The sequence below is a fragment of the Cucurbita maxima genome, unplaced genomic scaffold, assembly GCF_002738345.1.
Source record: "Cucurbita maxima cultivar Rimu unplaced genomic scaffold, Cmax_1.0 Cma_Scf00005, whole genome shotgun sequence".
NCBI lineage: Eukaryota > Viridiplantae > Streptophyta > Magnoliopsida > Cucurbitales > Cucurbitaceae > Cucurbita > Cucurbita maxima.
Genome location: NW_019272021.1, coordinates 6,723,554 through 6,744,388, shown reverse-complemented (window position 1 = coordinate 6,744,388; position 20,835 = coordinate 6,723,554). Strand labels below are relative to the sequence as shown.

General features: G+C 37.3%; 5 protein-coding genes across 10 annotated transcripts in view; 3 read left to right on the top strand and 2 right to left on the bottom strand.

Annotated features, from left to right (window-relative positions):
• The window catches only part of LOC111479212, a 2,920-nt gene extending 879 nt beyond the window's left edge, over positions 1-2,041 (bottom strand). The window contains exons 1-3 of one of the 2 annotated variants that reach the window (XM_023123768.1): positions 1,884-2,041; positions 968-1,062; positions 503-770 (exon numbers count right to left, since the gene is read on the bottom strand). In XM_023123768.1, coding sequence (XP_022979536.1) covers positions 503-770; positions 968-1,051 — 352 coding nt within the window. In that variant the 5' untranslated portion in view covers positions 1,052-1,062; positions 1,884-2,041. The remainder of the gene's footprint in view (positions 1-502; positions 771-967; positions 1,063-1,883) is intronic. The other variant, XM_023123769.1, reaches the window with a different exon arrangement.
• Positions 2,042-2,168: 127 nt separating this feature from the next.
• On the bottom strand, positions 2,169-5,236 carry LOC111479208 (malate dehydrogenase-like). Of its 2 annotated transcripts, none has more exons than XM_023123764.1 (7): positions 5,131-5,236; positions 4,047-4,205; positions 3,790-3,965; positions 3,213-3,490; positions 2,911-3,046; positions 2,696-2,807; positions 2,169-2,557 (listed from the first exon to the last, which is right to left on the bottom strand). In XM_023123764.1, the coding sequence occupies exons 1-7, from the start codon at positions 5,171-5,173 to the stop codon at positions 2,463-2,465; spliced, it is 999 nt and encodes a 332-aa protein (XP_022979532.1). In that variant the 5' UTR covers positions 5,174-5,236; the 3' UTR covers positions 2,169-2,462. The 2 variants fall into 2 exon arrangements, with proteins under 2 accessions (XP_022979532.1, XP_022979531.1); XM_023123763.1 differs by lacking the exon at positions 5,131-5,236 and adding an exon at positions 4,611-4,812.
• LOC111479207 (type III polyketide synthase A-like) lies at positions 5,147-7,526 on the top strand. Its single transcript, XM_023123761.1, has 2 exons — positions 5,147-6,294; positions 6,400-7,526. The coding sequence occupies exons 1-2, from the start codon at positions 5,940-5,942 to the stop codon at positions 7,365-7,367; spliced, it is 1,323 nt and encodes a 440-aa protein (XP_022979529.1). The 5' UTR covers positions 5,147-5,939; the 3' UTR covers positions 7,368-7,526.
• Positions 7,527-7,602: 76 nt separating this feature from the next.
• On the top strand, positions 7,603-12,708 carry LOC111479206. 2 transcript variants are annotated; one of them, XM_023123760.1, is made up of 8 exons: positions 7,603-7,980; positions 9,188-9,317; positions 9,837-10,138; positions 10,275-10,403; positions 10,494-10,543; positions 11,080-11,177; positions 11,259-11,546; positions 11,930-12,708. In XM_023123760.1, exons 2-8 carry the CDS (start codon positions 9,267-9,269, stop codon positions 12,410-12,412), a joined length of 1,401 nt encoding a protein of 466 aa, XP_022979528.1. In that variant the 5' UTR covers positions 7,603-7,980; positions 9,188-9,266; the 3' UTR covers positions 12,413-12,708. The 2 variants fall into 2 exon arrangements, with proteins under 2 accessions (XP_022979528.1, XP_022979527.1); XM_023123759.1 differs by having other exon boundaries at positions 7,604-7,980; positions 9,859-10,138.
• Positions 12,709-12,950: 242 nt separating this feature from the next.
• The window catches only part of LOC111479204 (E3 ubiquitin-protein ligase BRE1-like 1), a 13,087-nt gene continuing 5,202 nt past the window's right edge, over positions 12,951-20,835 (top strand). The window contains exons 1-11 of one of the 3 annotated variants that reach the window (XM_023123758.1): positions 12,951-13,647; positions 15,898-16,059; positions 16,150-16,234; positions 17,176-17,403; positions 17,516-17,677; positions 19,014-19,207; positions 19,325-19,408; positions 19,553-19,672; positions 19,768-19,954; positions 20,056-20,216; positions 20,291-20,362. In XM_023123758.1, coding sequence (XP_022979526.1) covers positions 13,537-13,647; positions 15,898-16,059; positions 16,150-16,234; positions 17,176-17,403; positions 17,516-17,677; positions 19,014-19,207; positions 19,325-19,408; positions 19,553-19,672; positions 19,768-19,954; positions 20,056-20,216; positions 20,291-20,362 — 1,566 coding nt within the window. In that variant the 5' untranslated portion in view covers positions 12,951-13,536. The remainder of the gene's footprint in view (positions 13,648-15,897; positions 16,060-16,149; positions 16,235-17,175; positions 17,404-17,515; positions 17,678-19,013; positions 19,208-19,324; positions 19,409-19,552; positions 19,673-19,767; positions 19,955-20,055; positions 20,217-20,290; positions 20,363-20,835) is intronic. The other 2 variants (XM_023123757.1, XM_023123756.1) reach the window with 2 other exon arrangements.

The window sequence follows — 20,835 nt, the reverse complement described above, 5'->3', positions numbered from 1 at the left end:
GGGCGGGTACTTCAACTTTCTTAATGGTCCAACCATATGGCACTTAAAAATGGGGAGGAGCTTTGTTAGTTCAAAATGTGATGCATAACGCTTCTCATAACTGTTCATAAAAACAAATCATCAAATTGAAAAATGAAAATACTTTTTCATCCAAGGATTGACCCTGATGAAAAAGACATTCACTTCAATATTTATATATTTGGGGGGGGGGGGAATCCATCTTGATTTCCAACCCAAGGGAATTCCATGCAGAAACCAAAAACCACAAACGGAATGTACCACCCTGTTGCCCTGTCCCCATCTAACTTAAGAGAAGCCTTTTGGCCACTACAGATTACAAGGACAGGCAACTTCCATGAGATTATTCAGTTCTTTAAAAGGGAGACAAATGAACACGGAAATGCATATGTTTCAATGAAGTCTAATATATTATCTCTTAAAGAGTCGTGCACTAATAAATGACATAAAATTAATAGCGTGAAAAAAAAATCCCATCAATAACCTGTCTCCAAGATTGTATGAGCAGCATGAAATGGTACCCTGGCGAACACATCAGTTCCTGGGAACATCATCCATGTGCGCTCATTAGAATCGTGATTCCCGCAGGTAGTGCAAATCTCCTTCACTAATAGCCTCGATTCAGAACCCCCCACCTCCTTCATTATTGACTCAAAAGGCGATGGAACACTAGACTTTGTTGTCCTTGCTCGCCTCCTCAAAGCAGTCAATGCTTCTCTATTCCCATTTCTCACTCTATCGTTTTCAACCAACTGAAATTTTAACGCCAAACAACAGTGGTCACTTTACCTTTTTTAACTCTCAAAGTTAGAGAGCAGTTTCATTTCAATGATACACAGATTTTGACACTGCAATTTCAATTTAAGTGGCAAAGAGCGTATATTGCGAGGAGGAAATACAAGTAACCTTGTAAGCCAAGTTGCCAAACTTCAAATATTTTTAAGCTTACTTCGTTGCGGGCTACAAGGAGACGCTCTGCTTCAGCTTCTAGCTCAATTAAGCTCTGTTGAAATTGTCTCATCGTCTCATTCATTTTTTCCGACCTAAAATTCACTCTGAGACATCGTCAATAACGTCCAAACATGTAATATACAGAGAGAATCTTTCAGACTCCCAAAACAAATATGAAGAAATGAAAGTTGTCACTGAGAGGGAGAGAGCGTGTCATGTTCACACAGACAAACAAGAATTATCGACTTCTAGTGATCAAAAGAGGGCTTCCAATTACCGACACACTTCTTCATCGTTCTCCAGCAGAATTTCTATATTTAGAAAATGTATCCATAGCTATATTGAGAAAATCGTTTTTCCTCTAAATTTATAATCTATATCCACACTATCTATAAAAGTGGCTATGAGGGATGATTTTTTAGGTCCCTTTAATTCCTCTACTTAATAGACTATCTACAAATCAAGTACATGAAGTACAAGCCATATAGACGGCTCCTATTTCCAATAAATTCGAAGTATCATTGGAGATGGTATTCGTAACATTTTTATGTTTCAAAAAATAATCGTTGTTTTCTTCTAACTATATCCCACAAACATAAATATGATTAAGGTTGAATCAAAATCACTCCTATAAGCTAGGGATCAAAAGAGAATTGAGCAATCCGTAGATTACTTAAAATGAGAATAGATAAGTAAAGGAAATGCTGGAAAATTGACGGTCGCGTGAACGAGGAGTTTTCGGTATATACCGAAGAGATATCAAAACGCAGTTCGAGAAGTGTCAATTCTATCGTGCAGTTGCATTAAAACAAACGAAAAAAATCAAAACAACGCCTCCATTCTTAATTTAGACAAGTCCTAATTTGAGTTATTCAAGTGGGAGAGAAGACATGGATAGAGATTGAAAATTCAGCAGTGAGAAAAAGGAAATTAGGGCAAACCCGGCAGCACTGAACCGGAAAGATGCGGCGGCGAAACTGAGCTGCTGAAAGAGAGGAGGAGAGGGCGAGAGAAGAAAATATTGAGGACGTGAGAGCGAGCGGAAGCTGAAAGGGTCTTTATGCTTCCCTTTTCTGTTAAATAATTAACTTGTTTGTATTTTTTAAAAAAATTATATTTGATATTATCATAAATTTGATTTATTTAATTATGTACTCGTAAGTTTAAATTATGTACTTAAAGGTCAACCAAAAGGTAGGGGTATGATGTCGGCAATGAGATTAAGAAAGTAAATTCAATCAAAGTGAATACAATTGAGGAAGCAAAGTACTCTGTAGTGGAGTAGATTAGGTAGGGTGAGCGTTTGCAGTCCTGGGATCCTCCTATAACAACAACACACCCAAACTTCAGATCGCATCAAATAATGAACACTGCCCATAATTTTCTGTACGATTTCCAGAACTTATTGAAGAAAGGAAGCCAAATGAATATATAACTAAACGACTTCTTGAAGAAGCTAAACCACGCCTCAAATAGCATAAACAAACACCACATCAACCAAGGCATGAATAAGCCAGAGCCTTCTCCTCAATCAGCTCTTTTGCTGTTGCATCCATCTTCGCTCTTGAAAATTCATTAATCTTCAGCCCTGCAGTTGTAATAGAAACCCTTTAATCATAATACACAGTTCCATCTAACTTTTATCCTTCATGTTCCATGTTAAATGAACGAATAAATATCCAGTCATTAATTTCCTCGACCCTTGCCCAGAAAGAAAGAAGCTTACCCTGGACGATTGACCATTCTCCCTTCTCACATGTGACTGGAAAGGAGTAGATAAGACCACGTTCTATACCGTAGGAACCATCGGAGTACACTCCCATGGAAACCCAAGTTCCCTAAACGAAGGATGCAACGAAGCAGATAAATGTCAGCCAAAAGGTTAATTTAAAAAAAAAAAAAAAAAAACATCCATGATCAAATGCTATTTTAAGGACGAACCTTGGGGGTCCCCAGAACCCAGTTGTTTATATGATCACAAGCAGCACTGGCAGCAGACAGTGCACTAGAAAGTTTTCGAGCCTTTATAATGGCAGCACCACGCTGCTGTACGGTGCTAATAAACTCGGTATTCAACCTTCAAAATTAATCAGCCATTGAAAGTTAAGAGCAGAAAACATCTCACTTTTTTTAAGCTTTTCTCCCTGCTTTGGACGAACTACTTAAGTAAATCTTCTTTCAAAGGAAAGAAGAGCAAGCATCTTCTATAAGATATGTAGATGTGGTCAAAGTTGTAATGTTACCATTGATCATCTGCAACCAATTCTCGAACTGGTTTCTCTCCACTGCTAGTGGTGACTTTTGCATGATTGACATCTGGGTACTGTGTAGAAGAGTGATTGCCCCAGATAATGACATTCGACACATCACTAACTTGCACCTTTAGCCTCTCAGAGATTTGGCCTAATGCTCGGTTATGATCCAATCGTGTAAGACATGTGATGTTCTTCTCGGGGATAGAAGGTGCAAACTCCTTCAAGATGAGAGCATTTGTGTTGGCTGGGTTGGCCACCACTAATACCTGTATAATTAACGCAATTCCTTCAATAAAATGGAGTGAAATGAAATCTACTATAGCTCTAAAGCAATGTTATAGTATTGCCAATAAGAGCTCGTTTGTTAGCAAAGTTGTCGAGCAATGGGGGAGGGAGCATTGTTAAAAGAGGAAGAGGCGTAGATGAGGTAGGCAAACGCTAGGAACTAAATTGTAGCTTGGGGGTGGAGGGGTGATGAAGGTGGAAAAATATCCAAATATGATGATATACCGGATTTGTATATTTTCAGAAAATACATATAACTTGTATTTTGGAGGCTCCTCACCTTGCAATCTGGAGCAGCATGCTTCTCCAAGGCTGAAGCCTGTGCTTTGTAAATGGAGACATTTTTCGACATCACATCCTTCCTTTCCATGCCCTCCTTTCGAGGAAAACCACCAACCATAACTGCAATATTGACCTCCTTACAAGCTTCAACAGCGTCCGTTGTAGCAACAACACCTGCTTGGGCATAGTACACAAAGTTAAAAACCCACAAAAGATTATTGCCCAAAGATAGACAAGATTTTACTAAAAACATACCCTTTAGAAGAGGAAAGGCTGCATCTATTAATTCCATTTTTACACCGTTCAAAGCCTCAGCTGCAGGCTCAATATCAAGCATGTGCAAAATTACTGGCTGATCAGGGCCTAGCATGACCCCTCTTGCAATCATTGGAACAATTGCATAACCAATTTGCCCTGTTCGACGAAGGGAAAATAGAATTACTGGCTTTCCTCAAATACGCGAACTGCTTGCTAAACTTCTGAGAATAAGATACTAAATTTCCTTTCATAGTTCAAATTCTTGAGATACTTGGGGTATGCATTCAAGTGAAAATGGAAATGAAGAAATAAGACAACTAGAGAAAAAACCGGCATGATCAACATCAATCTGTGCAGCGTAAGGATTTCAAAATGAATGCAGCAATCAGCGAATTCGAATATTTGAAAATATGTATGCAAATTCAAAAATACTCATAAAAATGATAGTTATAAGAATCAAACTTCAAACTGCAACTATAACGAACAGTCCCTAAGAAATATCAACCATAATAGCTGTACACAACAGAAGATAACGCAAAGCCGAAGAAGAGCTAAACATGCCTGCGGCCCCAGTGATTAGAACTCTCACTGGTTCCTTCTCCATGTTCACAAAACTCAACATATGCCTTATGAGCTTCCAGAAAAACGCGATGGTAAACGAAACAAGAACAAATTTCTGAAACAGTTCGAATTGTTCCATTTTTCTATCAATCGAAAGGATCCAAAAACAATTCTGCTAACAATCAACACAAATCTCAACTATCCCTCCAGAATTTGAAGGAGAGCATCACTCGCAGAGAAGCAAGGAATCGGCGGTCACAACCCACCCACGCCATACTAAAACTAGTCAACAATGCAAGGCAGAATCATGATGGTGTCCAGATTCCCAATACAAGAATTCGAATCTTCCGTTCTTTTAACAAACCAACGAAATCGACAGCGAAAAAACAGACATTATTCTATTCAGCGATGCGAAGCAGAGAGATGCATCAAGACTTTGCTACATTATCACGCAACCCAGGCATATCCAAGTATTGCATTAAATTGAAAGAAATGAAAAACTGAAAGAATGTAATAATACCAGCAGCACCGGTGACGAGGACTCTAAGAGGGTTATTCGCCATTGTTATGAAGATAAATGAGTGAGATCGGCGAGGGAGGTGGATACAAGGAAGTGGAATATAAATGGGTACATATATAATAACAGAATTGTAGAGAATCGTGGAGAAGGACGAGGGCAATGGAAATGGAAATGGAAAGAAGAATTGCGGCAATCGAGGACATGGATAACTGTCAACAGATCATATGTAGCCATGCAAGATGCGATTATGGGCATTTTATCAAGCACAAAAATGACGTTTTTGCTACATTTTTCTATACTCCTTTTAAAAATAATGTTCCATTATAATTTCTATTTATTTATAAATTTGTTTCGAAACAATCAATTTCATGAAAATATATGTTTTATTCATGACACGAAAAGTAAAATAGGGTTAGGATTGAAAAAAAAGATCATAAATAAAATAGCAAGAAGGTGGAGACAAGAAGGATGAAAGGAAGAAAATGGCAACACACATAATACACATAATACATACATATATATATATATATTAGTGCTGAGTGTAGAAGGATAAAGATTATTTATGGATGTGAAATCCCACTTCGGTTGAAGATACGAGAATTGAAACTGTGAGATTGACGACAATACGTAATGGGTCAAAATGAATAATATCTATTAGTGATGGGGTAAGACAGTTATGAAAATGGCTGGATGAATCGGTGGAGGTGGGAGTCCATCAAACAATTGAAAGTTTCTCTTGAGGCTGAGTTTGCGGTTCTTGGGAGTGTGTGTGTGGGTGGGGGGCTAGATGTCATGCATATTGGGTGTGGATGGTAAGTTGGGATTTGGTTTTATGGTTCATCTCACCAACTTCTCTCCAAGAAAAAGTGGGCAATGCCCCATTTAAGTTCTCCCAACTCTCTGATTTGATTCATTCAGGTCTTTACACACACCCTATACTCTTCTTGTTTAAGCTCCCAAGTATGTCAAAAACGAGTTGTGAGGGGTCAGCTATGCTCCATCATGAACGGGCAAGGCGCGCTCCAACGCCTGGGAAGGCAGCCATCCTTGCAATAGGCAAGGCATTTCCTAGCCAACTTGTTCCTCAAGAATGCTTGGTGGAGGGCTACATTCGTGATACAAAATGCGTCGATGCAACTGTGAAGGAAAAATTGGAGCGTTTATGTAAACATGTTGCATTGAATATATTGATAAAAGCATTCTCTTTAACCGCTTTTCAAATATCATTTTCGTAAGCATGCAGCTAAGCTCTCTTTATTCTCATCCCAGGCAAAACGACCACTGTGAAGACGAGATACACTGTCATGTGCAAAGAGATCTTGGATAAGTATCCCGAGCTCGTAACAGAGGGCTCACCCACCATTCGACAGAGGTTGGAAATTGCTAACCCTGCAGTTGTTGAGATGGCCACTGAAGCTAGCAAAGCCTGCATTAAGGAATGGGGGAGGCCTGTTGAAGATATCACCCACATTGTCTATGTTTCTTCTAGTGAAATCCGCTTGCCCGGTGGGGATCTTTACATTGCCAGTCGGCTTGGTTTGAAGAACGATGTTGGTCGGGTGATGCTGTATTTTCTAGGCTGTTATGGTGGTGTCACTGGCCTCAGGGTTGCCAAAGACCTAGCAGAAAACAACCCAGGAAGTCGCATTTTGTTGACGACGTCTGAGACTACAATACTCGGATTTCGTCCCCCAAACAATGCACGCCCATATGACCTCGTTGGGGCGGCACTTTTTGGAGATGGAGCTGCAGCTGTGATCATTGGAGCAGACCCTGTGGCGGGGCAAGAGTCTCCTTTCATGGAGCTGAACTATGCCATCCAGCAATTCTTGCCAGACACCCACTATGTGATCGACGGCAGGCTTTCTGAGGAGGGTATAAATTTCAAACTTGGCAGAGACCTTCCCCAGAGAATAGACGACAACATAGAGGGCTTCTGCAGAAAGCTGATGGGAAAGGGAAAACTGGTGGATTTTAACGAGTTGTTCTGGGCAGTCCATCCTGGTGGCCCAGCAATTCTGAATAAACTAGAGAGAACTCTGAGGTTGAAAAGCGAGAAGCTGGAATGCAGCAGAAAGGCATTGATGGAGTATGGGAATGTTAGCAGCAACACCATCTTCTATGTGATTGAGAAGATGAGGGAGAAGCTGAAGAGGGAGGACGGGGAAGAATGGGGACTGGCGTTGGCATTTGGACCGGGCATTACCTTCGAAGGCATTCTCATTCGTAGCCTCTGATGGCTGTGTAGCCCCCCGCCGCGCCGGATGCTTTGTGATCTGGAGAAACCCACGGAAAACAAAATGCGCTTCTTTTTAACTTTACTGCAACTGAAAACGCGTTTAGCTTTGGATTAAAAAACGTTCATTCTGAATTTGAAAACTATGTTGGATCGTGAATGATGAAGCTAAGTGCAAATTTTAATTCACTTTATATATATTAATTTGAAAATTTAGGGAAAAACAGTACAAAGTCGCCAACAAATGAGGACAGATGTCGAAAGGACCATTAACCAATCAATTTCAAATGTAATATATTACTTTTTCCTACAATTTTCACTTCATAATTTCTCCTTCTCCAGACTCCAAATCTTTTAGAGCAGCGGAGGCCCCTCCAATACACGACTTACCTCCCGCGTAAATCATTTGCCTCGCGGCAGTCTCGAATCTCGATCCAACCCCCATTCGTGATTTTCCATTGCGTCACTGGATTTCAATTCGTTTGTTCGCAAAGCTTATTTGGATTTCTACATCCGTCTTACTTCTTCAGCCCAAATCAACCACGAAGGCGCACTTTTCAAGGATGAGGGAATGCGGGAATACGAAACGAGGGGAATCAGACAATCCATCTGCGGTAAGTTATGCGTTACGTGAATCGTCCTGGTTTTCTTGCTTCCTCCTATTTACGCCATCTTTATGGTTTTAATCCCCCCGAGAAGTTTAAGATTTTGTGAACTCATAAATACTGTCAGCTGCACCAGATCGTTTAGTTTATAGGAGCTTACTGTATTTATTTTTGCCGTTTTGAAATTATCAATTGATATGGCAGTTTAGTGTTGATAGATTTAGGATTGTTTATAATCTTCGCATTTCTAAATTCATTTAGAAGTTTTCGAGCGTTTGAAACTTCGAAGTTAAGAAGCAAACGATGTTATGAAATGTTTCACTTACTGGAACTACATTGCTAGTGTATCTATTTGCGAGTAGGCTCCTACAGAAACTTTGTGACAATACATAAACAATGCGTTAAGTTCCATATAAATTGCAGCAATCATCATGGGAAACTGCAATTCGAAGCTTCCTGTACATTATGTCATTCATTAAGCTAGAACCATTTTGGAAACTTATAAAACAAGAGGCTCTTATTTTTATTTCTGCCTGTCTTGAAAGGTTTATAACCAGAGACTCTTGCAGGGAGAAGATAATCGAAATCAGAAATCTGGAAGAAGAAGATTATTTCGTCGTTCTTGATGGAAGTTGGTTTCCCGTAAAAAATTATACAACTTAAAAGCAGGGGCCAAACATGAAGATAACTATGAAGAAATGTGGAATTTATATCGATGGATGAGTTAGTTACTTGGAAATCTACCTTAGACCATTGGCATCATTATTCCTTCTCGAAATCAACGTCACAAGAAATTAATCATTGAAAAATTAACTTATCTTCTCATTTATGAAACATCATAAGTGGTTTAAATAACATATAATGCCTCTTCAAGAGGTCTTAAGAGAAATTCAGTCATTGTTGGCATCTTTTTTACTCCTTTGTGAAATATTTTACTTCTACTGATGGTGTATTTGTTTTTTCCTTCGTAAAATTGTGTGCCACAAGTACGAATGTAAAGCAGGAAATGCTTGTTTTGTGCGTATGACTGTTTGTATTTAAACATGATAAAAAGCTTATCCTTCTCTTTGGCTGATGGTAGGATACGGTCTTTCTTTGTGTTACCTGATACTAAGTTTTTGGTGGCTGATGTGTTATCTGCTATTGGAACTTACTACCTGCATGGTTCACTGTTTTTTTTCATATATATAGCCTCTGAACAATTTCTCTTTCTCAGGAAGAGAATGATAGTCTGATTGAGGGCCTTATTCCTCAGCTATTTACTTCTGTATCGGTTCTCAACGAGGCTGCTTCTTATGTGGCACAAACAACTTCATACTTTACTGGCTGTTTTTCTGATTCTTCTGGTATTTATCTTTCCGTTTCTTTTGTGTTTCTCTTATTGTTTTCATCTCTTCAACAACCTTCATCTTATGTCGTTCTTGAATTTACCTACTTCTGCACGTGTCTTCTATGACAAATTACTCCATTAGTTTGAAACTTTTACAACCTTTTCAAATTTTGTTCATTTGGTTGTTGGTTGTTCTGTTGCCTCTTAGAACCTTCTACAACCTGGTTGTACATGTGTCTTTTTTTTGTTTTTTAAAAATTATTTTATTATTAAAAATAATTCTCCATGCCTGGTTCATTCTTTTCTTTGTTTTTGTTTACTTCCATGGATATTTTTCTAGTTTCTTTTACTCGTTACTTTTCTATCATTGTTTATTATAATGTTTTCAATTTAACCAAGCCTGGGTCTAGAAGTGCGAATGATATTATGTCTTACTTTTTTATTAACCACTGGTTTACATTTCCATCCATTCTCGCTACTTGGATTTATTTGTCTTTATTAGTATTTTTCTTGTGTGTTACTAATTTGGTGACAGTTTTATGGTGATTTGGTCTCAGTTGACCCTGGGCTTAGAGACCCTAGGAGTTCTGCATTACATGAAGAGGAATTAGTGACGTTTTCTTCCAGAGAGTCTGCAGTAACGACAGCCAGAACTAATGGAAATCAAATCTCTAGTGCTACACAATCAATAATTTCTGAATCAGCTGTAGCTGCAATTGCGGCTCCCCCTGTATATAATGAAGTTTCAAGGTCCAGAATTGAAGAACCATCTGGCCATAGTGGTGGTCTCCAGTTGTCAAATAACACTGGTCGGAGTGGCATGTCAATTTTTCAAGGGTATTGTTTCGATTTAAGCGGAAATAAATGTACCAATTGAGGATTTTAGGGGTGGACTAGTTTTTGTCTAGTTTGATACGTATAACTTAATTCCTTTGTTTTGTTTGTTTCATTTGTAATGCTCAATCTTATTCAGCCTTATTGATCGAGCTTTGAGGACAGTACGCGGATCTGCAGATGATATAGGGTGGCTTCAAAGTGCATCTGGAATGCCTTCGGTTGAAGATGGAACTGATAGGTTTATGGAAATTTTGGAAGATATCAGGTACTATGAGTGATAGCTGCTGCTGCTGCTGCTTTTGTACTAGTTATCTGGCATAAATTTACATTGAGGCCTCACTTTTCTTTCTGTCAGGCATGGTATTCACAAAGTACCAAATTCAGTGGTTTACTTGCTGGTTCCAGGTAAATTTTGTTAGTTAATATTTGACAATGCATGTGAATTGGGCATCTGTCGATCATTTGGCCAAACTAAGTTGCAATCTTATGTTAATGAAAATATACAGGCAATAAAGCTGTTATGAACTTCGATTCTTTTTAAGTGATCAAATACAGTATCTGTCGACTTGTAGTCATGTTATCATATGAGGAACTATATCTCATACCTCCCTTTGGTCATCAAGGCAAGGTGACCAAATCCTAGATTCAGAAACACGAAACACGAAACTTGAACTGTTCATGACGTTGAATTAAAAGTGGGAAGATTGAATCTTTAAAAGTTTGAGGTTCTGGAACAAAGTTTAATTATAGAAGTGTCAAAATTGAATTTTGATTGGACTTGCCAGATCTAGTTTTAAATCCCAGGTTTCTTTGTTGTAATTCAATTTTAATATGCAGTAAGGGAACACTTTTTTAAACATTTATTTTGCTTTTGATGCTTTAGTGGTTTGCTTGGAAACATACTTACCTGGTTCTGCGGCTTTAATTCATGTAACTGGTAGGGCTTTTCAGCAACCATGGACCACTGTATTTTGTTGATACAAAAACGAAATTCTCAAAGATGGGTCTGACCTGTCATATTGCCAAGATTCATAGTGAGGTATTTTGATTTGCTTCAAAGTTCTAACCTTTCTGTATTTTCTCTTCCGATCATGCTAAACAATGAAAAATCTATAATCAGGCTTCAGTAGAGAGGAATGCAAGAGAGATCAAAGACTATGTTGAAGAAATATATTGGGGTTCTGGAAAACGTGTATTAATTCTTGGGCACAGCAAAGGGGGAGTAGATGCAGCAGCTGCCTTATCGTTGTATTGGTCTGATTTGAGAGAAAAAGTTGCCGGCTTGGCATTAGCTCAAAGTCCATATGGCGGTAGTCCAATAGCCTCTGATATCTTGCGGGAAGGACAGCTTGGTGACTATGTGAACGTACGGAAGCTTATGGAGATTTTGATTTGTAAAGTGATGAAGGTATGCATAGGTAAATTGTTTTTCAAGATTCTTTCCTATATTTATTGTGAGTTGAAGTTACAACTTACCTTACAAGTTGATGTTTTTAAAAAAACTTCCTCCCTGTCAGGTCATGCATATGCTAGCTATTTGTTTGTCTGTGTGTCATGGGCTTTATATGCTATCAAATTGGTCTCTCGTTTTTTTTTTCAGTAGCTTCTCGTTTCTGTTTGCTAGCATGACTAGTAATATAAAGAAATTTCAGACAGCAATAGAGGGCAGGGACCTCTTTTATCTATGTTTTTAACGATGATTTGTATAGCTTAGATTCCAAAAACGGCACTTGATCCGCTTGAAATTTGAACCAGAAGAAAAGTCCGATGATTTGTTTGCTTTCTATGCAGGGCGACATGCAAGCTCTCGAAGATTTAACGTATGATAGGAGGAAGAAATTTCTAATGCAGCACCAGTTGCCAGAAGAACTCCCTGTGGTATCATTCCACACAGAAGCCAGCATTTCACCTGCTGTTTTGGCCACCTTGTCCCGTGTTGCTCATGCAGAACTACCAGCCCCACTCTCTACTGCTGAAGCTGCAAAACTCCCTGTAGTGGTACCGCTGGGAGCTGCAATGGCAGCCTGCGCACAGCTGCTGCAGATGCGCTACCGCGAGAAGAGTGATGGACTTGTAACTTGCCGTGATGCTGAAGTCCCAGGATCCACCGTGGTGCGTCCAAAACGCAAGCTAGATCATGCCTGGATGGTTTATTCGTCTCTCTATGACGACGCTTCCGAAGCAGATGCATCTCAGGTGTGTGAGGCACTTTTGACATTACTTGTTGAAGTTGGACAAAAGAAAAAACACGAGTCGACAAATAAGGATGAGTAATAGCATTGACGTCGGCTCTGTTTGCTTCAATTTTTCATCCTCCTAGTATTATGTGTAGGTGAGAATGGAATTTTTTCTGTATATAATTTGGCTTGAGATATCACTACCTTTGATGGGTCGCGATAGTTAATAGTATTATTAAAGCCGCGATGACTCCGCAGACAGATAGCAAATTAGATAGAAAAAATAGGCGATGCTTGAAGAGCAATAAAAACCATCGTGTATTGGGTCATGTAGACCCACATTGGTGAAGCAGGTTGATCGTTTATGCCTAAATCAGTATTTTTATAGTTTGACTTCGTTTGTATTTTGTGTGCGATCTATTGTCACTGAATTATATAAATCTGCTACGAGTTTAAAATATATTTATATCAATACAGATAAAAAGACAAAAATACAAAATTAGTGATTAAAAAATATAATTCGATAATAAAGTTGAAATTACATGGAATCTTGATTGAAAAACTCTGTGAAGGGCAAGATAATTAATACAAATACTGGACAGCACAATTTTGAGTAAAATATTGAGGAGTATAAAACAATGCCGACGACAGATTCCAATTCGTGGTTTTCTGTTGCAGATAGAATTTCCACTTTCCAGAAATACCCCCAATCCTTCAAAGAATTTCGACGCCATTGGAATTTTGGCCCTGCCAGACCAGTAGACGCACACGACTCCGCATTTTCCCCTTACATGGACCGAGCACACGCCCACCACAAACTGGGAGCGAGGCCGCATCAGAACCAGCTGAAGTCCGTCAAATCTTGCCGTTCTCCGAGCTGAGGGATTTGGAGTTTCATTCTTATTTACAGGTTTTCGCCTAGTTAGGGTTTGAGCGGCTTAATCAATCATTTTTTTTTTTTTTTTATTGGTTTTTGTTGCTTAAAGACGCCATATTAGCCGAGTTTTGGCTGCCAGGTCCTCCTGTGTAAATACTTTTCTAGCTCTAGGATTTTCTGGAGGAATATACTGTCTCGAGGGGGATTTGGATTGGAGTAGTGAACAGTAATTACTCTTCTAGAAGCGTGGTCCTCTGAATTAGGGTTTCAGGCGCTTTATCAATCTTTAGAGAGGTTATGTGAGTGGACTTGGTGGCAAGCTCTTGTGGCCTGTGTTAGGGGGAATGGGGAGCACCGTCGAATCAGATAGAAAGCGGCGTCACTTCAGCACCATATCCCCAGCCGCTGCTACTGCCAAGAAAGCGCCCTTCTTGCCCATTTCTGAGGACAAAAAGGTATGGTCGTTCAGTTAATTAGTTTCTAACTGATTCGAACTTATTATGCTTCGATATTAGGTTTTGTAAGTCTACCCTGGCCAGCGGTTTCACTTTAGATTATTACGGTTATTGAACATCTTTGCATGTTTAGCTTTTTCTCTCTCTCTCTAAACTCATATTGACTAGAGAGATTGAATTTTCATTTTTTATATTTTGCCATCTTCCTTTTACGAATCCCAGGCTCAGGACTTTATATCTGCCGAGTCTAGTGTAATCAATTTAAATTTCTGTCTGGTCTTGTTAGAATTTGGAGGAAAGTCATCTTCTGAGAAGAAGACCATGAACGACTTCTACCATGTACGAGAATTTCTAATTCTTTATTCATGACTTGTGCATATCTTTAGTGGTGTACGGAGTACAAGAATCCAAATTGCTTAATACTCTCTCTAAGGTAGCTTGAGATTTGGAAAAGAGACCTAGCGTTCATATTGAATAATTGAAGAGTTCAAAATATTGCATGTTTTCTCCCAATTGAATCATATGTTGCAATGTATTAAGTAATCTAGAAGAATGTTAGTTCTTTCAATTGACATAATTCGGTAATTAGCATTCTTTATAAATCTTTATATCTGCCTAGTCTAGTGTGTAATCAATTTAAATTTCTGCCGGGTCTTATTAGAATTTGGAGGAAAGGCATCTTCTGAGAAGAAGATCATGAACGACTGCTACTATGTACGAGAATTTCTAATTCTTGACTCATGACTTGTGCATATCTTTAGTGGTGTACGGAGTACAAGAAAATCCAAATTGCTTTTTAATACTCTCTCTAAGGTAGCTTGAGATTTGAAAAAGAGACCTAGCGTTCATATTGAATAATTAAAGAGTTCAAAATATTGCATGTTTTTTCCCAATTGAATCATATGTTGCAATGTATTAAGTAATTTAGAAGAATGTTAGTTCTTTCAATTGACATAATTCAGTAATTAGCGTTCTTTATAAATCTTTGTTATAAACATTGTATTGTACAAATATCTAATTTTCCCTGTCATGAATTCGTCATGTGGATCTCTCTTCATAGCTTCTAAAATTTCATAAAACTGGATACTTAGAAGACTACCAGTATGCCGCAATGTCTGTATACCCATGAATGTAAAAATATCCCCACATTTCTGTATGCCCTTGACATGCGTGTGAGATATTTAGTTTTGGACAATAAGGTATTAGCATGCTTTTATTGGGCATCCGTGTGCAATTTAGGAAAAAACAAGGAAGAGGTTTGTTTGAATTTTATTGAAGTTTTATTTCTCCAACTTTGTTGGTTTTAGATTTTCAACATTGGATATAGTTTTTGAATATTTAACGGAGTCTTGAGTTCTAATGCATTCTATTTTTCTTATACTGGGGAAGTTTTGTTTTTGTTTAGTTTATAAATTTTTTGTTTCTGTTTTTGAAATATCTAACAGTGTCCTTAGCTTGTTGTAAGTCTATTTTGTTTTGTGTTTGGAAGTTTTGAACTGTGAAAGTTGTTTTGCAGTAATTTTGTGCTTTCTATATTTTCATTATTTTAACTGGGTTTCATCAGTGGTGGTTTTAGGTGCATTCTTTGCTTTCCAAGTGTTCACGGTCATTAGTGCTGTTATCTGGATTTTCATCTCATACCAAAAGTCTTATTTCTCCTGCAAAACGTTGTTATGTTCTAATAATCTGTGCCTTTATTCTCTCGATGGTTTCATTTGTTGTTAAGAGGAGTCTATACTTGTCAACTTTCATCATCAGATGGAAAAGGATAATAAATATATAGTTAGATTTTTATTAGTTCTTCCAACTTAATTTGCCTTCGGTAGAAAAGAAAAAAAGCAATAGCAAAATGGCATGCTATTGAATTATGAATCAAGGAAGGAACCCTTCAACATAATGTCTGCATTGAGTGAATGGATAACACCAAAGGCTATGCTGGTCTTTTTCATGATCTGTGTGCATGTTACTATTTTTTTTTTTTTTTTTTTTTCTTATAAGAGACAATTTCATTGATGAGTGAAATTTACAAGAGGGATGTATAATCCATGATGTTTACAAAAGACCTTCCCAATTTGCAATGAGGGAGGTATAACTATAGGAAGTAAAAATATTAGACAATTTACACCAAAATATAGCTCGGTAAACAACATTGTCGAAAAGTTTTGTGTAGGTCTGTGTCGTTTCTGCAAACATTCTCTGATTTGAGAAATTCAAAACTAGGTCCGAACATTTTCCCTCTTTCCTTTGCAGCTTGATGTTGCTGTTCTTCAATACCAAAATCAGAAGCTCATACAGAAATTAGAGGTTCAGAAGGTAGAGTACAAATCTCTTCAGAATAAATATGCTCACTTGAAGGAGAAACAAGAGCCATATGACATGACAGTGGCTGTAGTTAAAAACTGTTGGGAGGAGGTACTTGTTATATCTATCACTGATCATCTTCTAGACATGCCATGTGATCTTTTGAATTTCTTGAAATGTAGTTTATTCATTTTGCAACAGCTTGTTAATGGATTGGAAAAGTCTTCTGTCTGCATGAGAAGGTGGAGGAGCAAGCAGGATGGTGAACAATCAATAGCTGCTGTAGGTGAGGATTTTCATCCTTTATTTGGACAGATTATTCTCATCCTTATATGATTTGTTCATCTGGACATATATATACTTTTTTCCCGGTATCTTGTATAGGTTTCCAATGTTCTATTTTATATTTTTTTTAATACCATTTTACCAGTTAGTGATTCTGGAACTTTAAATTAGTAGTGTTATGGATCATTGATGAAATTATTTTGGTTGTCATGAGGTTGCCTAGATTTTTAACAAAATGCCTTTCAAGCGATTAGTGAACTGGCCAATGTTTTACTTGAAAGAGGAAAATGGTTTTTATTTATTTTTTATTTATTTTTATAATTTTTATAGGGAACACGTGGGTATATTAAAAGACTCAGAATACAACCTACGGGCAGGGGATGAGAGGGTCCCCTCCTGACAAAACTAATGAGTAACAGCCTGCCAGTCGTGAAGAATGAGGAAGAGGCTGTAAAGGCCTAAAAAAAGGGATAGAAAGAAACTAGAAATACAAGGCTTTTTGTAAGGTTAATTGGAGCTTTTTTTTAATAACTCTCTTTGTAGTAGTACATTTATATGTATAGTGTCCAGTATCCTGATATTTTACATCATCTGTGAAATATTGTTTCCTATACACGCACATACACACACATACACACACACACAAAAGGAAAGAGGCTCTCTATAGGGAAGTGCACGAGCTGGGGTGAGGTTCTAAGCTTTTATTAGTTTCATGCTTGTTGGTGTATGCTTTTCAATTCTCTTGTTATTATAGTCCCGTTGTATCTAGTCAACTGGTCTTGAAATTATTATAAGACGTTTGAGTAACAAAGATGGTCAGCATGTTCTGTTGGTTTCTTGTCTCTTTTAACAGATACGAATCTCTGCTCAATTTTGTATCTTGGTCTATGGTTTTGCTAGTTATTATTTATGAATGCTTAATATTTCTTAATGGCTTTCCAGATGGATCCTCGTCTAGCTTTGAAGATGCTGTTCTTAGTCGGCTGGCAGAAACAGGTGCTACTCAAAGTTCCTCATCATATAGTTCCATTAAGCACATGGAAGAAGAAACAGAATCACCTTGTGAGAAGACCAAAACCATCGAGCAAAATATAGAAGCGTCAATTGAGAATCTCTGGTATCTGAAGGATGGTTTACATGCCACATTGTTGAGTGAGCTCCCAATAGATGGTATGAATAGAAGGACTCTGTGAATGCTCATGTGATAATCTGTATCTGCTGTCATTCTCTGTTCCATTTAGTTTCTTGCTTAGTTCTCTATACATACTGGTTGTTTTGTTAGATTCATTCAGGAATAGGACATCTGGTGACTTGGTTAAAGAAGTAAGAAATATGAGGTTGAGAGTCAAGGATTTTTTGTTTAAGCAGAAGGTGTTGGCTAAAGAATTGCAGAATCACCGGGACTTGGATGCAAAAACTAAAGCTGAGCTAAAAGTTTTAAAAGGTAGCTTCTGGACATTTCATATGATTTATCATTTGCTGTTGTAAATGTACGCCACATGATAGATACATGTGATTGAATTTGTACCTTTTATATTAAAAAAACATTATTCTGTTTTTTTTGCTTTTTTTTGTTGGTACCTTGGTGCCCCTAGCAGTTTAAGCCATTTGGTTTGATCACTTCTTACGCATCATCATAACCATTTGGGTATTATTGAACATGTAAGGGGAAATGGAACATGTTTTTTTCAGCATATCTCTATGTTGTAAATAAATTATCTATTCATAAGACAACTTTGTTGAAAATTATGGAATAGAAATACCAGAGGTAAGAGTAGCGTGCTCTGAAACCAAGCAAACTGAGATTAGAAAACAGCTTTCCAGTTGGAATTACTGAAAGAAACCTTCCTAATTGGTGTTAATATGAAGTGAAGTATGATATAAAAAAGTAAAAGATGGCTGTGAAAAGAATCAACTTCCATTTGTCCTCAAAACTCCTTGAAAGGTTCTTTTATTTCTTTTCTTCAATAATCCAAAGCAATATTTATCTTCTACACCTTTATCCTCAATTGATCTTCAAGCGTGAGTCTTATAATCAATTGCTAAAATAGGATTTACCTCATGATACCTTAGTTGTAGAAGTGTTGAAGATACGATAGTCATCTAGGAAGTACTGACACTTCAATTTGGGTTATGTATTCGTGTTTGTTGCTTGTTGGACATATGTTGGTCACTTGTTAGCACAATAGACATATATTAAATGCTAGTTGTATAGAGTGAATCAAGTCAAACACTTATAGGTGCAATAAATAGACACAAAGATTGATATAGAAAAAGTAAAAAATTTTAAGAGAAAAATACATGAAACTCATTTTGTTAAGCATATAGATGCATAAGATCAAGTATATTTTTTGACCAATGCATAAAAATTATGTAAATTTTAAAAAAATATATACTTCAATAATTGTGTCCTAGATTTTTAGAAAATAATGTGCCATCGTGTTTGTGACGTCTTAGTGACTCATTCTGCATCTCTTGGAGTCTTTTGTTTCATTCTTTTCGTAATAATCTCTTATTGATACAATTACTGTTTCTTATTAAAAAAATCCCTCATTTCCAATTTGGGGTTTTTTGTAGAACTTCATGACTTTGCCACGGGTTTTCTTCTTTCTTATAGTTTCATTCGAGGAATGAAGTATTTTGTTTCCTATCACAAAACAGGGGAGAAAAGGGAATGGCATGCACATTATACAGGGGTTGGGATCTGAAGGGGAAGATTTTTTTATTTGTTATCTGCTGGATATTCTGTGTGTTTTAATTTTTTTTTCTTTGTTATGAAGTGGAATTGGAGAGTGCGGTGGCTGAACTGGAAGATAGCAATTCCAAGCTAACTAAGCTTAGAGCAGAACATGATGCGGCAAAAAAGGCTGGATTTCCTGTTTTGAATCTAGCAGGTAAACATTCCAGCAGTAGTAAGGTGAGAGATAAACAAAAAGATCTTCGAGATATGGAGTCTTCTCTCAAAGAGTTGAAGGTAATTGCCCCCCTCCCCCAGTTTTCATGTTTTGATTTCATATTTAGACTATAGGTTTTCCCCTTCCTTTTCTTTGTTTGAGAAATAATAAGACATTAGTTAAATGCTGCACTACAGGACCAAGCAGTTGATCGCCTGGCGGAATTAAACAGTCTACATGAAGGACGACTAAAAATGCTGCGACAGTTATCTGATTTCCGGGTTGGAACTTACTTGAACACGGTTTTTTTGGTCACCTGTTTCCTAATTGTAGTTATAAATGTTCTAATGATATAACCTGAAACTCTTGTCACAAGGATATACCATTTTTGTTCTAATTTACATTTTTATTGACTATTTTGACAGAATACTATGAAGAGCGTGAAGTGCCTTTCAGCTTCACAGTCATATCTTTTATTGAGAGATCAGATAGAAAAATTAAAATCAGAAGTATACGAGCAGCAGGCTTTATTTGAGAAACTACAGGTTGTAAACTGGTCGGTAGTTGCATTAATTCCTGAATCTGTCATTTATTATGTGATTTTTCTTTTTGATGCTAACACATTTTCTGCCAACGTCAGGTTGAGAAGGATAACATTATATGGAGGGAGAAGGAATTGAATGTGAAAAGTAACATACTTGATGTTTTAAGAAGATCATCTACTGTCTCTGATACTAAGATTAATGATCTGGAAATGCTGATTCAGAAACGTAAGGATGAAAAAATGTCAACTGAGAACAAGCTGGTTGAAGTGTTGAAAGAGCCAGGTTGGATGGTGTTTATTGCTTTTCTCAGATCATAGAATATATCATGCCCACCCACATTGATTTAGTGTTTTTTTCCATTCGAATGGGTTGTTTTTCTTCAGGAAGGAAAAAAATTGTCTCAGAATTTAGAGAACTGGTTTCTTCGTTTCCAGAAGCAATGGGGTCTATGCAAAGTCAGTTACATAAATACAAAGAAGCTGCTTCAGATGTTCATTCTGTGCGAGCCGACATGCAATCTCTTTCTAGTATTATTGATAGAATGGTAGGCAGAGTTTGATTATGCTTGACTTGAAAAGGAGTTGAATGCTTGACATCATTTCTTTTGGACTGATACAGGAGAAAGAGTGCGAAGATTTGTCATCCCGATCCAAGGATCAAATTGCAGAGACACAGAAGTTGCAAGCTACGGTATAATTAACTTCTCTGATGAGATTTTTCTTCCCATGTATTTGCAATTTAAAGATAGAAATCTTATTAACAGGTAGTGATTGTGGGCTTGAGAGGGTTTATATAGTAGCACTTGAACTTATATTGTGGGTGTCTGTGTCTGTATGACATTTGAGCAACACTTTTCTTTTTGTCAATGTGGGTGACTCTATAACTAGTTCTGCAATGAGGTGCAAGCTTTGAAACTTCATAATTATGATAAGATCTTGTTGATTTGATTTCATAAAATGCGTGTGCTAAAATATGTGGAATAGTCATTAGCCAAATCAAGTAGTTATCATCTTTTAGGTTTCAAGTTATCCTTCAACCGTCTTTTCCTTGGTAATTAATTTTTTTTTTAATAGTCTGTTTCTTATTACAGAATAGCATGTGGTATAATTTTTATTTAATGAGATCTTTTTTTTTTTTTTTTTTTTTTTTTTTTTTTTTTTTTT